General features: G+C 35.4%; 1 protein-coding gene across 1 annotated transcript in view; it reads left to right on the top strand.

Moving 5' to 3' along the window:
• Positions 1-10,688, top strand: part of ZMYM4 (zinc finger MYM-type containing 4) — an 86,119-nt gene extending 75,431 nt beyond the window's left edge. The window contains exons 26-29 of the mRNA XM_047084591.1: positions 2,604-2,715; positions 4,200-4,448; positions 7,174-7,303; positions 8,200-10,688. Coding sequence (XP_046940547.1) covers positions 2,604-2,715; positions 4,200-4,448; positions 7,174-7,303; positions 8,200-8,407 — 699 coding nt within the window. The 3' untranslated portion in view covers positions 8,408-10,688. The remainder of the gene's footprint in view (positions 1-2,603; positions 2,716-4,199; positions 4,449-7,173; positions 7,304-8,199) is intronic.
• The last annotated feature ends 5,515 nt before the right edge of the window (positions 10,689-16,203 follow it).

Genomic DNA, 16,203 nt, shown 5'->3' with positions numbered 1-16,203 from the left:
GAACATTTTTTCATGTATTTGTTGGCCATTTGTGTATCCTCTTTGGATAAATATTTAAGTCCTTTGCTCCATTTCTTAATTGTTTGTTTGTTTTTTTGTTGTTGAGTTGTAGGATTTCCTTATGTATTCTGGATATTAAACTCTGACAGATATGTGATTTGCAAATATTTTTTCTTAGTCTCTGAGTTTTCTTTTCAGTCTTCTACTTTGAGGCACAGAAATTTTGGATTTTGATGAAGTTCAGTTTATTTTTTCTGTTGCTTGTGCTTTTGGTGTCATCATCTAAGAATCCATTGTCAAATTCAAGTTCATAAAGATTTACCTCTATGTGTTCTTTTAAGTTTTTGGCTTTTAGTTCTTATGTTTAAGTCACTGATCCATTTTGAATTCAGTTTTATATCTCACGTAAGGTATGGATACATCTGACTTAGGGATAACTGTATATGTGGATATCCAGTTTTCCTACCACCATTTATTGAAGAGACTGTTGTCTCTTTATTGAACAGTCTTGACATCCTTATTGAAAAACATTTGACTAAATTTATGTGTTTATTTTGGACTTTCAGTTCTGATACATTGGTCTATATGGTTATTCCTATGGTGATACATGCTATTTTGATTACTGTTGCTTTGTAATAAATTTTGAAATAGGAAGTAAGATTCTTCAAGATTTGTTTGGTGATTTGAGGTTCCTTGTAATTCCATATGAATTTTGGGATTGGCCTTTCCTTCCCTTTATGCAAGAAAAGAAAAAAAACCATTGAGATTTTGATTAGGATTGCACTGAATCTTTAGAGTGCTTTGGGGAATTTTTCCATTTTAACAATATTATCTTCAAATCCATGAATATGAGATGTTTTACTTAGGTCTTTAATTTCTTAGCAGTTTTTTGTTTTTGTTTTTGTTTTTTTCTACCTTTAGGTGTATAAGTCATGTACCTCCTTTGTTGAATTTATTCTTGAGTATTCTTTACAATATGATTGTAAATTGAATTGTTTTCTTAATTTCCTTTTTGGATTATTCATTGCAAGTGATTTTTGTGTTGCTTGTATCCTTTGCTGAATTCATTTATTAACTCTAATAACAATTTTGTGTGTGCGCGTGTATGTGTGTATTCTTTAGAATTGTCCCTATATAGGCTCGTGTCATTTGTAAATGGAGATATTTTTACTCCTTTGGACCTTTCCTGTCTGAGTGCCTTTTATTTGTTTTTCCTGCCTGCTTACTCTGGCTAGGACTTCAAGTACAGTAATGAGAGTGGCAAGAACAGGCAGTTTTGTCGTGTTCCTGATCTAAGGGGGAAGTAATTTAAAAAACATGGATTTTATATGTACTCATATGTTTGAGTAAATGTATAAAACTCAACTCTGTGTTTCTGATGTTTAGTGAGTTGGGAGCATGTCATTCTTCCACATTTTCTGTATTTTAAACTTTTTCCATAATGAAGATTTATTATACTTACATTGTGAAAATAACTTTAAAAGAAGAAAAAGATGAACACTTCTCAACAATAAAACTATAATCTGGCAGTGGCATGAATTGCCTTTGAAGAGGCCTATAGAAATGCATGTTGAAATGGTATATAATTTTTATTAGCCAAAACAAGATTTGACTGGCAATACAATTTTTCTCCAGGTCATACATTGGCTAGAAAAGCAGAAAACCAAAATATCTATAGATAAATAAATTAGAAACCCCAAATCATAAAAAACACCAAAAGATTTTAAGCATGTAATTATACCTTGTGTTGTATTTCCCTGAGTGATTTCATCTGACCTACCTGCACCTTCAAGATGTTTTTTAACAGTTTACCCAAACTGTATCTTGTTTCCCCATTCTGTGATATGGTTCTTGATGGTTATAATTAGCATAGTTTTACATCCTATAATTAGACTTGAACTTTTTCAAGTCTGGGTTGTGGGGTAGAGAGTTGAGAGCTGTGGTTTAAAATTTGGCTATCCTCAGGTCACCTGACATTAGCTAACTATATTATTTCAGGAAGGGATCTTGTAACTGTGCTAAAAAACCCAAAACCTTCTGAGAACACATTTGCAGATAGATCCTTTGAATTCGAAAAGGATTTGGAAAATACCAAACTAGAACCAATTTTTGGTATATCAGTTTTATGAACTGAGGAAATTTTACCTTGCAAGCTCAGTGCTTGAGACAAGGACAGTTCATATGAAAAGGACCTTTATAGGGGGACCTGGGTGGCTCAGTTGGTTAAACATTGACTCTTGGTTTCAGATCAGGTCATGATCTCATGCCTTCACAGGTTTGAGCCCCACATTGGTCTCCACACTGGCAGCCTCTCTCTCTCCCTCTCTTTCTCTCTCTCTCTCTCTCTCTCTCTCTCTCTCTCTCTGCCCGTCCCCCATTCATACTATCTCTATCTCTCTCAAAATAAATAAATAAACTTAAAGAAAAAAAAAAGAGAACCTTTATAGCTTGAATCCTGGTATTTTAAGATGTGTTCTTAAAATGGTTCATAACGTTAACGGCAAAAATTAAGGGTCAACTTTATTCCTTAAAATAATCTTTTAAAAAAAAAAACTTGTGTTTTCTTTGTATCAACATATATGTTTCCATTTTTTCTCTTGTAGTACCTGTTTGAAAATGGTAGAATAGATAATATTTTTACTGAGCCCTATTCCAGATTTATGATTGAACTTACCAAACTCTTGAAAATATGGGAACCTACAATACTTCCTAATGGTAGGATGCTTATTTTTTATTTTGATTCTTTTCTTGATATGCATTCTTAAATTGCTTAATTTTTATGATTATCTTTTTATAAACTGTTCATTTATGTTTCTGTCTTGATTCATGAGATATTTGGAGTTTTGAGGAGGAAGTCTTTGGCTTATTATTTAAGTAGAATTATAACTTCCATATAGTGTATGTATAGGTATATACCATTGAAAATAAAAAAAAAAAAACAAAAACTGGAGGTTGTATTTACTTCTTAGAAACCATTTTTGGTCCGATATTGGTAGTGTAGTTGCACACTATACCAGTAGCTGGCATATACTTTACTTGTAGACTGTACCTGTTAGCAGTGGTCCTTCTTCAGCAGTTTATTATAAATACCCTGTATGGGTTATTACAAGAGTTAAATCTTCATCCTTGAATTGTCTTTGACCATATGTTGTTGGACAGCTCCCTAATTTACTCCTAGTCTTAGGCTCCTTGGCTGTGAATGGAGAGGTTGAATGTGATGTTCAGGAATTTTTGCCTCTTTGGTTGGGTTGTAGAGCAACTTTGAAAGATTCTGAGTAGAGTGGTGGCTTGATGCAGTTAGCATCCAAAGAGGCAGCTAGGGAGATAGAGTTGGAAGTAATAAATTCATGTTTATGGTTAGGCTCCCAGGAATAGAATGTATAAGCAGCAGCAAAGAAGATTGTTCAGAGAACATAAGGGAAGACCTGCATTTAAGGGCTGACATGAGGAGTGTACATTTAACAGTATACTCATCTTAATTCTTCTGTAAGACATCTGCTTTTCGAGAAAAATCCCATAAAAGTCATCATGAAGTAATTACTCTTAATGTAAATTTAAAATACGAGGGAGTGTGAGGGAGTGAGGGAACTATCTGCCTTCTAATGTTCTTAGCTAAAATAAAACTGAATCAGTTAACAGTAAGCCTAATACTCTCAAACAGGAGTGTACAAACTGCTTAATCTGGCCTGCTGCCTGTTTTTGGACAGTCCATGAGCTAAAAATGGTCGGGACAAAATGTAAAGATAATAATAATTTGTGGTAAATGAAAATTATATAAAATTCATATTTGTATGTATAAATAAATTTAATTGGTATATAGCCACAGCTATTTGTTTATGTGTTTTCTGCTGCCCCTTATTTTCAATAACAACAAAGTTGTTCAGAGCCTGAATGGCCCACAGTACTTAAAATATTTACATCTGGCTCTTTATAGAAAAAGTTTGCCAAACCCTGGTCTAAAATAACAATAGATTAAAACTGTTTCAGGGGGTTGCTCCCAGTGTCTGTCTGCCTCAGACAGACATCTTTTCTTTTTTTCTTTTGCGGTACCTTTTTTGGTTTTCCATATAAGGGAGCAGGGGAAAGATGGGAGCAATTGGTCATTTCCTTTATATCTTCCTATCTGAGAACTGGAGAAATTATTTAGTCCTGTTTAGCAGGAACTTAGTACTGTTACTTCTGTCCTCCTTCTGGTGCAGGTTACATGTTTTCTCGCATTGAAGAAGAGCATTTGTGGGAATGCAAACAGCTGGGCGCTTACTCACCAATTGTCCTCTTGAACACCCTCCTTTTCTTCAATACCAAATACTTTCAACTCAAGAATGTTACTGAGCACTTGAAGCTTTCCTTTGCCCATGTGATGAGACGGACCAGGACTCTGAAGTACAGCACCAAGATGACATATCTGAGGTTCTTCCCACCTTTACAAAAGCAGGAGTCAGAACCAGGTGTGTGGGGGAGTTTGTGAGATTTCCGTTTGAAGCCCTGTTGGTATTCAAATAGACTTATCACAGAAGAGTAACTGTAAACTCTAGACACGGAAGAGTGTAACTTTAATTTAAAATTTAGATGCTTTTTTATTGTCAGGGTTAGGTTAAAGGCTTGCCACAAAATGAGAGGAATCACTTGCCTCCCTATACTTTTATTGGCTTTCAAACTAGAAATTCTGGGGGCGCCTGGGTGGCTTGGTCGGTTAAGCGTCCGACTTCGGCTCAGGTCACGATCTCACGGTCCGTGAGTTTGAGCCCCGCGTCGGGCTCTGTGCTGACAGCTCAGAGCCTGGAGCCTGTTTCAGATTCTGTGTCTCCCTCTCTCTCTGCTCCTCCCCTGTTCATGCTCTGTCTCTGTCTCAAAAATAAATAAACGTTAAAAAAAATTAAAAAATAAATAAATAAATAAAGTAGAAATTCTGATTTAATTGGTCAAGATTAGAGCCCAAATAATTTGCATTTTTCCTTTTCTTTTTTTTAATTGTTGATTTTTGAGAGAGAGAGAGAGAGAGAGAGAAAATGTGCAAGTGGGGGAGGGGCAGAGAGAGAGAGAGGATCTGACGTAGGCTCTGCACTGACAGCAGAGAACCTGACACGGGGCTCAAACTTGTGAACCATGAGATCATGACCTGAATCCAAGTTGTACGCATAACTGACTGAACCACCCAGGTGCCCCTCAAATAATTTGCATTTTACAACTTCCCAGGGAATTAAAATCTGCAGCTAAGGATCAGAATCACTGATTTAGAGGCAACAGAGTGGCCAATTGCTAGGTAAAAGGAACCTGCCTAGTTTTTAAATCTGTTTCTAAATCTTTTTTTTTTTTAACCAGAGCACCACTTTTTAGTTCACATTAACTATCTGTTTCTGCAGAACCTTAGAACCTGGCCTAGAATATACAGATGGAGTTTGACTTAATAATTTTTTAACTTTACAATCCTGAGAAAGCAATATACATTCAGTAGAAACTATGCTTTGAATTTTGACTTTTGATATTTTCTCAAACTAGTGGAATACAGTATGATCCTCTCTTGTGGTGCTGACAGCAGCAGTCTGCAACCCCCTGTCAGCCCCATGATCACAAGGATAAACAACCCATATGCTTACAGCCATTCTGCACCCATTCAGCCATTCTGTGTTTTCAGTTTTCAGTACCATATTTAATCATTTACATGAGATAGTCAGTACTTTATTATGAAATAGGCTTATTATATGTATTAGAAGATTTTGCCCAACTGTAGACTGTATAAGTATTCTGAGCATGTTTAAGCTATGATGTTCAGTAGGTTACATGTATTAAATGCATTTTCGATTTAGGATGGCTGTATCAGGTTGTAACACCATCGTGGTCAAGGAAGATCTGTATTGCTTTTGTACACAGTAGAATAATACCAGCAGTGACAATTTTCGTAGAAGGTTTATCTTACATTCCAAAAAAGCCTATTAAGTAATAGTTTGTTTTTAACATTAAAAAAATTAATGTATTATGGAACTAGAAATTAAATGTATCAATTTTGACCAAAATTGTAAGTTCTAAAATTCCCAAAATCAAGTTGTTACTTCCTTGGGATAAGAGTGAAATACATATTTTGAATGTGAGCATTTAAAATCACTGAAACTAAAATCTATAAATAATTGTGATGTTCATGTTTGTGTTAACTTTTTTGTCATTTGCCCTTTCTCTTTAGAAAATATAACTCTATTATTTTGTCTATGTCCTATCTCCTTCATTTTGTCCATATCTCCTCCTTTCATATATAACCCATTTTGTGCTCTTAATAAATATTGTGGGAGGGAGAGGCATTCAGGTTACATTTCCGCTTTCTGTTGAGGTGCTTGACAAGATTGGTAGTAAGTTTAGCTTCTTCTCTGAATGAGCAACTCTTTATATTTAGGTATCCTCTAAATAGAAGACTGGGGTGAATTTTAAGTAATAACTAATACAGGAAGCTGGGGAAAGTTCTTTGCCAGCTATTCAGAGCAGCTGTAAGAAAAGAAGAAGAAAACCTTTTTCCTCAGGTTCACAGCAGATCCACCACCCACTGCTATTCTCTTGAAGCCTGAATGGAGAAGGTGGGAAAGAAAAAGCCTTACTTTCCATGTTTTCACCCTGGTTTCTTTTTGATAACCCTTAGCCTCCACAAAATTCTGTTGGTGAAAAAGGATTTGCTCCTTTCTTACCAAATGACCAACTTTACTGAGAATTTCTTTTCCCAGCAAAGATCCCATTTCTCATAAAACTGACAAATAAAAGAAACTTGAAAAACCGTTTTCAACAGTGAAAATATTTTCAGATAACTAGGTGACAACTTATACCTTGATCTCTTCTATCTGAACCCTTTTTGTTCCTGCTTTACCTTGCTATGGCTTAAGATATACATGATAAAATTTCGTAACAAAGTCAGGCTCAAAAGTAAGACCTAACTCTCTAGTACCATGCGTTTGGCTCACTTTGTAAGCAGGGGAACATAAATTTTATAGAACAGGGACTTTGTTTTGTTCAGTGCTATTACCTAGTACTTACATTACTCTCCAGCACCTGCATAGGTCATGCTTGTTGAATGACAGGTGAAAGGGAGGAGAAAGGGAGTGACAGTTCTGACTGGAGACAAAGCTCAGTGGATGTCTTGAGCATGGGAGTAAAGATTTTTCTGATCTTTTGATAATTATTTCCCATCCCAAGATAAACTGGCTATTGGCAAGAGGAAACGAAATGAAGATGACGAGGTCCCAGTGGGTGTGGAGATGGCAGAGAATACTGACAATCCACTAAGATGCCCAGTCCGACTTTATGAGTTTTACCTGTCAAAATGGTAAGCAGTCTTCCTCTGGACTAGATCCAGCACACTTCAAACAGTACTTAGCATGGTTCCGATTTCAGATGCTTGAATATCAGAAATGTAGCCAGCTTATGACTGTAGATAAGGATGTCCTTTTAATTTCCTTTTTTCCCTATTCTCATATCTGCCTGATTTTGGACCCCAAAACACATTGCTTTATCTTGATTTTTTTTTTTTCCTGAAAAGCTCTTCAAAATCAAGAATCACAGCTGTAGTTTGATCTTTACAACTGTTGCTCAGCCTTTATGTGATAATGAAACTGTTATGATTTTACTGTTTATATAGAAAAATTTAGAGGAGAAGTTGTACTCCTAAACCTATAAATGGAAAAACAATTTATTTTTAAGGAATTTATATGTTTGAGGTCTTTTTCTTTCAGAAACTTTAAGACTTTAGAGTTATAAGATCCACACAAAAGCACTTTTTTCTCAAAGAAATACAGTGGCTTGGGTTTGCCCCATGGTAATGTGTATTGAGTGCTCTTGGGGGTCATTCCAGGATACTGGGCACTGAGGATATGTGGTTCTCAGCCATAGTGTTACATGTGAGTTGAATTTTTTGTTACTCCTAATAATGTTTTAAATCTTTCAATTTGTGAACGATTTACACTTTGTCTTCTGTTAGCATTACACTCACCTCCATTGAGCGTAGGAGAAAAAAATGTGCAGTTACCGGTTGCACCTGGGGGGAAGATGCCTGTAAACTGATTTATTTCAGTGGGTACATTGCTTATCTAGGACATTAGTCACAGTAGGGAAAAAGGTGAGAGTCACTATATTAAAGAGTAGTTACGTATTTCCTATACTTTCTGATCCTCAATTTTCTTAGTTTCTTTCTTTCTTTCTTTCTTTTTTATCCCCTGTGGATAGTTCTGAAAGTGTGAAGCAGAGGAATGACGTGTTTTACCTGCAACCTGAGCGCTCCTGTGTTCCGAACAGCCCCATGTGGTACTCCACATTCCCAATAGACCCTGGGACCCTGGACACCATGTTAACACGTATTCTTATGGTGAGGGAGGTACACGAAGAACTTGCCAAAGCCAAATCAGAAGACTCTGATGTTGAGTTATCAGATTAAAGTGGACGTGGGGTTCCTATTTTCATACACGTGGGTATGCACCAAACTGTGAATGCATCCAGCTTTGGAAAACGATGTACAAGTCCTCTTGACTTGATTACAAGATAATGGAAAACAGATGACTCGTGAACCACAGTGTGGATGTACAAATGAAAATTGAAGGAAAGAATATGAACCAAGAAATGTTGTTCTTTGGCAGTGATATAGTCCTTAGACATCTTCAGAATGACTAACCAATTTCTCTGAGTGGTGCATAATCTTATTTTGTTTGGGAATAACAAATTGTGGAATATTTTTAAGGAAAACTGTTGTATAAAACTCTACCATAGTAACCTTAGACCTTAGAGAGGTAGCTTTGGAGTAAGACCTTGGCTGCAGTAGGCTACTTAGGCAAGCCCTATGTGCACGTCAGGGGAGAAGTCAGTGCAGAGCTAAGAGTGACATCAGATGAGGACCGTGGGACCCAGACTTGAAGACCCAATAAAAATACTCAACTTTTTTTTTTAAAAGGTAGAGAGTGAAGTGGTCTTGATTTTGATTTTCACTGCCAAGCCAATTCTGTGAAGGATAGAAGCCTCTGGTGCTTTTGCCATAGGCCCCTCACATCAGGGAAAAAGGCCTTCACTGCTGTTCACAGAGTAATATGTCCCTTTCACTTTCTGGGTCTAGCCTTCTCAGCTGTGGGTCTGGCTGTGGGTAAATTGAGGTAAAGGGGCTGATACTCCACAAACTGATTATGCACACAGAAAATCTGTGGAGCCCATTAGACCCCAAGTGTCTTGAAATGTTTGTAGAAAACCCACTAAAATGCCCACTTCTCTGGGTGTCAGCCTTTATTGCTGCTGTCTCATAGCATGAGCTGTGGTACACAGAAATGGGGGTTCTCCTTTTGTTTTCATTTTATCCCCAAATGGCAGCTTTTCTCCCATTGTTTTATCTTCCTATTTCCCAAATCTTCTTATTTGTCTTTTGCACCAGTTTCTGGAGGCCCTTGTCATTTCAAAAAGAAAAGTCTCTCTCACTCTGGCAAACCTGTGGATGATTCCACAAGGACACAGTATTACTTAGTTATCAGAATTATGGTAGAAAAGGTCCTAGTACGTTCCTATAAAGCATTTGGAAGATGACCTTGTTGTCCTAAGAAACTTGAAAATAGGGATTCTGGGGTCAGGATACAAAGACATGGACTGTCTTGCATATCCACAGCAGGGCTTCTAGCATTATTCCAAACTCTAGCTGTTTTACTAGTTCTATGAGGACTGCAAGTCATAGGTGTGTTTGGCATATCAGTCCATCTCCCTCATCTCCATTCACAGTTTCTTCCCCCTCAAATTTTGACTCAAAGCTTTTCTGATGTTGGCCAGTCACAGAATTTCTTTAGCTGAGGTTAATTTGACCCTGTAATAGAAATGAGAAGAGTCCAAAAACCCTCTTAGTAATTTTAACCTTGGAAAACTTTTCAATCTGTCCCATTTTTTTAGATGGGCGTAGCAGGTGTTTTGGTTTTTTAAAATAAATGGAAGTCATTTAAGTAAAATAAAAATTTTAAAGTAGGCCTTTTGGCGTTGTGTACTTGATGGTTCTGTCCCTCTGCCTGTAACAAATTTCATTTTGGTTACCAGGAACTGTGTGAAAGAAGTAAATCTGCCCCAATTCTGTATGATTAATTCCATCTGTGTTTGTCATTTCTGACTGGAAAACTTCTTACTTCCAGATCTTGTTTGATATGGAGGAAAAACAACTGGATTGTCTGATAAGTCTGCCAATAAACTATCCAGAAACATCAGGTGTAATAGCCCCCACTATACAAATTTTATGGTTTGTATAAACACTAACATTTCCCCTTCTGTAGTTGTATCAAGAACAAATATTGTTGGCATAGTAGATACATTGTTATAAAACACCAGAGAGAAAAAGAAATCTGTATCTTTTAACTGAGAACAGCCAATACCCAGGTAAATGACTGTATCAGGACTTCAATTGCATGTTAGTCCGCAGAGTTGTCCAGATCCTAAATTCGTAAAAGAAAATTTTGATTAATTATTGGTCATTCTTCATAAGCGTAGCTGTTGATATGTGTGTCAGACTATTTGCTTTTTAAAATTTTATTAAAATTATGTAAAATTGCATTTTTATTTCCAGGGGAGAAAACATCAAACAAACGAGAGAAACATCTAAATTATCCTTTCCGTTCTTTTTTGTTTTTTAACCACTTTGGGTTTTCCCCTTGCAGAAACCACAGAAATATTCCCTTAGAATAAAATAGTATATTTGTATTTGATGGGTGAGTTATTCCTTTTCTTTGTCTTGAACGAATTTTAAATATTTTTTTCTGTTTAGCCTTATTGGTATGAGCCAACAGATGGTATATTACAAAGAAAGAGCAGTTTTCAGGAAATAAATTATTTGGTGTTTACTTAAGTCCAGTAAACAGACTGTTTCATTGCAAAGTCTTTTCACTTGTTGTCTTTTTCCATCAAAAGACTTGTGCCTGTTTTTAGTTAACTATATGCAAAGCCTTGATAGCCAGTAATCCCAGATTTCACATATATATTTCATTTCAGGCAAACTTTTTTGAGATTTACAAAGCTTGCTTGCATCACTTTACCTTGAGTGATTTTGAACTTGAGAGACTGGAATAAAGAATATGTACTCATTCTTAAGGGTGTATATATATATACATGTGTATATATATACTCATTCTTAAGTGTGTATACATATATATATATATGTATATATATTTATCTTGGAAATGTCAGACTAACTTGCATTTTCCTTAGATTCTTGCTCTGCCTTGGTATTGTACAAACACCTTCAAATTCCATACGGACTGTTTCTATCTGCTGCCTTTTGGCATCCCTAATTTTATAAAACAGGAGTTTTCCAAAAAGTCTACAGTAAAATGAATTTCTGTATATTAATCCCAGTTTTCTACTAGAAATTAGAATTTAATTTTACATGCAGATAAAAAGGTTCCCTATGGTACTGAGTTGAAATTTTAGGGAAGAATTAAGCACTGATTCCCCCAGTTCTTCCTATGTGTTACCACTGTTGAAAAAAATAATCACTGAGAGGCATTGTTAACAGAGTAGGAAGAGCTGAGGCTTTGGAGCCTAGTCTTTTCACTTACTGGTTGTATAGCTTTAAGTAAATTACTTTTGTGTGCCTCAGTTTACTTATAAAGTGGGAATAATAATAACTCTTTTATAAGTTTGGCTCATGGTAGGCTTTCAGATGTTATGGATTTCTTATTATAATATGCAGATTGCTAGGCATGTATAGCAAGATTTAAAATTGATGTTAATCCCCTTCCTGCAGCCTGAATTTTCACTATTTCGGTGCTTCAGGTTCTGCAAAACAATTCCCTATATGATTTGAGTCAAATATTTGTTATAACTAAATACTATGTACAGTCATAAGTTCTTCACTCATGTGCCTGTATGCATACGAATAGTAATCAACATCACAAAAATCCATTGATATACTTACTACATTGCAAAGAAGATATATGTGGTATACCTTTTTTCAATTAGAGAAACTCCTAATGAAATTTCGTTTACTTGATAATGGTTATATAGCATCACTTGGGAGCAAGACAGCTGTACAGTATACGTCTCCCCACTTCTTCCTTCAGTAACAGAAACCCTGTTCCCTCACATTTTAGCTAGGCAGTAGTTTCATTGGTAAGAGACAGTATTTTCCAGGATACCTTGCAACTGGAACATGGGACTGAGTTTTGACCAGTGGGATAGAAACAGTAGTTTACAACTACCAGGCCACATCCTTAAAAGGAAAGGGCTTGCCTTCGTCTTGTAATTGCCTCTTTTCCACGGGCCAGAATGTGTGTGTGCTCATGGCAAACTTGTTTCATCTATATGGGAAAGGGCAGAATATTCAAAAGCACATTAAACTTCATAAGGCAGAGCCACGTATCTCCTGAACTGCCTGCTAGCTCAGTCCTTCACATAAGAAAGAAACCTTTTGGGTCACCTGGGTGGCTCAGTCAGTTAAGCCTTAGATTCTTGGTTTCGGCTCAGGTCATGATCTCACTGTTGGTGAGGTTGAGCCCTGTGTCAGGCTCTGCACTGACGTCACAGAGCCTGCTTGGGATTTTCTCTCTCCCTCTCTCTGCCCCTCCCCCAGTTACATGCACACTTTCTCAAAATAAAAAAACATTTAAAAAGAAATAAGATACCTTCCATCTTATTCAGTCATTGTTATTTGGTCTCTAGTAAAGTTTGGTTACCAAACTGGTATCCTAACTAAGACTTACTATGCCCAGTATCCTGTTACTGCTTAACATAGAACTAGAAATTCTGATTTAGACTATAAGGAAAGAAAAAGAGAATATCAGTATTGGGAAGAGAAATAAAACTCATTTTTACTTTATCTTATTTATATTTATAAGGTTATCTCTACATCCAAAACGAGGCTTGAACTCATGATCCTGAGATCGAGAGTTGGATGCTTCACCAACTGAGCCAGCTAGGGCATGCATCCCTGAAACTCATTATTTTTAAGTCGTATTTTCAGAGGTTCAGGTGCATGTGTGTATTACAAAAAACACTAGAGCAGCAGCCAGTTAGATAATGTAATTAAAAGGAAAAGATACTATTCACAGTAGCAGTGAAAGCTGTAAAGTATTTAGTAATTAAGTAATATACAAATATCCTGTGTTTGTTTTAGTAGGTGGTGTTGGTAAACTGGCTTTTTACATGGAGAAAAACAGGATACCTAACTCGGATCATGTCCAAAGATGGTCTCTCAATGGACTAAAGGTCTTAAATGTGAAAGGTAATATTATAAAATTAATAGAAATATGGAGAATAATGTGATCTGGGGGACAGAAAGAGCTTCTTAAATAAACTCCAAAGCAGAAACTATATGGAGAAAAGTTAGATATTAATTCTATATCAAAATTAAAGATGTTTGTCAATAAAAGATGACAAATAACAGGCTTAGGGAAGATACAGGTTTTCCCTCTATCTGAAAGTAAGTGTTCCTATGAAACCTTTAGTAAACCAAAATGGTGTAGAATGGAGAAGCAATTACCATTAATTTGTAATGGAAAATTTTTTAATACTCCCAGACCCCAAAATAACCTCTCTTAGGTTGTCCTGACATTTCAGGGCACATCTTGCTAACAGATACAGAAAATAAATCAAGATAAAGCACCGATGCTCACAGACACATCCAAAGCTATGGAGACTTAGATGGTTGATGCTGAGCCACTGAGTGTGCTCCTGGGAAAGGAGCTTGGCAGGCCACTCTCATTCCTTGGGATGCGCACTGCCTCTGTAAGGGCTAGCTGTAAAATAAACTCAACACTGTTTTCGCATTGTGCCTTTTTTTGTAAGAGTGCGAATCCTCTTCTGATATCTTTCGGTTAGCAAAAACACGTGCTAATGTAAGTCTTTTGTAAAAATAAAGTGGCCTAACAAACCTTCAAAAAGCAGGAATCCGTATACACAAAACTACCCAATGATACATATTTAGAATATACCCCAGAGTGCTGAATTGTAAAGAAATCTGAACAAAGAATAACAAATACTTCATAGAAGAAAAACCTAAAGGGTAACAAGTATATGAAGAAATGTTCAGACTCATTAGTAATCATGGAGTTTCTCTTCAGACCTATCAATACATGTCCTTGAGACTCGACAGATTGGAAAAATGGATAATGTCAAGTGTACTGTTGTTGGGATTTAAAAACCCTTACATATTGCAAGAATAAATGAACTGTACAGTTGACCCTTGAATGATGCAGGGATTAGGGCAATTATCTCTGCACAGTTGAAAATCCAAGTTGGAAATCCAAGTAGAAGTTTTAACTCTCCAGAAACTTCACTACTAGTAGCCTACTGTTGATATAAAAAGCCTTACTGTTAATATAAAAAGTTGATTAAACACATATTTTGCATGTTTTATGTATTATATGCTGTGTTACAATAAAGTAAGGTAGAAAAAAGAAAATGTTATTAAGAGAATCATGAGGAAGAGAAAATACATTTACAGCCCTGTACTACCAAAAAATCCATGTATATGTGGACCTGTGTAGTTCAAACCCATGTTTTTTTGAGGGTCAACTGTATATCCATTCTGGAAAGCAATCTTAAACATCAAGTTAAGAAGGTTTTGATAGCTTTTACTAAAAAATCTCCCCTCCATCCATTAAATAAAAGATTGTTATCAAATGCATTTTTTGTGTCTATATAATCATATAATTTGTATCCTTAGTGAAATACGTTGATGGATTTTTCTGATATCAAACCATCCTTGCATTCCTTAATGAAATCTTAATTGTTCATGTATTTTATATATATACTATTGGATTAGATATATAACCCTTACCAAGGACATTCCTTTTTATTCCTAGTTTGCCATGAATTTTTCTTTCAATTATAAAGAAGTGTTGAACTTGTCAAATGCTTTTTTTGACATTTATTGTAATAGTCATTTTTTTTTTGCCTTTATTAATGTTATGAAACACATCGATTTTCTTATGATCAGTGGTTTTGCATTCCCTGGATAAACCCTTATTAGTTTAAAAATATGTACATACCTTTGGGTTTGGGTAACTAGTATTTTATTTTTGTATTTGTACTCACGGTGAAATACTTTTTTTTTTTTTCTTGAATTGTCAACTGACTTTGGAATCACCGTTAGACTAGACTCAAAAAGAGTGAGCAAGTTTTATTCCTTTTCCATTGTGTGGAATGTATAGAAAATTTCTGTTATTGAAAGTATACTCAAACTGTAAAAATTACTATTCTTATTAATTTTTTTATCCCTCAAAGGGGAGGTCTTTGCCATTTTAATTCACTTAATGATCACTGTTCTATTCAAATTTTTGATGTCAATTTGGATTTTTATATCTTATGTTTTCTCTGCAATTTTCTAGTTCTCTGTAATTTTCATAAGTTTCTTCTATATGTTCAGCTTTATTAACATGGTTTGTAATTTTTCCCTTCTTCCATTCTGTATTTGCTATCTAAGGGTCTTTTCAAAGAACCTTTTTTTTTTTTTTTGTCAGACTTGTCTTTTCTACTTATTTCTGGTTTTATTACCATTTTTATTACCATTCTTTTTGTTTTTTAGTTCATTCTTTAAATTGTTGAATGATTGCTTCCTTCATTATTAATCATTCTTATTGCTAAAAATGATTTTATGAAAATGATTTCAAATCAATTTTTCCTTCTTAGTTCTTTAGTGGTGTTCCCACCTTCAGACAAGATTTTATCATTAGTCTGTTTGTAGGTGTTTTCTCATTTCTGTTTTTAACCTAAGCGTTATCCACCCTCCCTTTCCTTGCCTGAAATTTTGTCAGTTTTCAGGCTGTTTTTGAAAAGGTACTCTAATATCCATTTTTCTTGATTAATTTCTCTTTCTTATCAGTATATAATCCCTAACCCTTCTTTTTTGTGTTGAATTCTGTCACTATAAATATTGATCCCCTACCTTTCCTTTAGTTAATGTTTGCTTGGTAGTATTTTCCTATCATTTTTGCCCCATGTTGTTAGATATTTTATAAAGAATTTATAGTCGTCTTTTTTACTCTCTTGTTTATATCAGTATAGACTCATGGATTCCTATTTTATTCATTAGGTTATAATCGGATGCTCTCTTTATTTGTTTTAAAATAGATTTAACCGGTGGAAGCCTCTTCTGGCTGGCTCCTATGTCCTTCTGATATGTCCCCATCATTTTTTCAGCATTTACTTAGTCAAAACAAGATGTTCCAAGATGATTGTGTACTTCCCTGCCATAATCTTGGAATCAGTAGTGGAACCTAATGC

The sequence above is a fragment of the Lynx rufus genome, unplaced genomic scaffold (genome assembly GCF_022079265.1).
Source record: "Lynx rufus isolate CCGP_SWC_20201006 ecotype Redwood Valley unplaced genomic scaffold, mLynRuf1.p SCAF_2, whole genome shotgun sequence".
In the NCBI taxonomy this organism is placed as follows: domain Eukaryota; kingdom Metazoa; phylum Chordata; class Mammalia; order Carnivora; family Felidae; genus Lynx; species Lynx rufus.
Note: the sequence above shows the minus strand (reverse complement) of the source record. Positions and strands in the feature narration are given on the sequence as shown.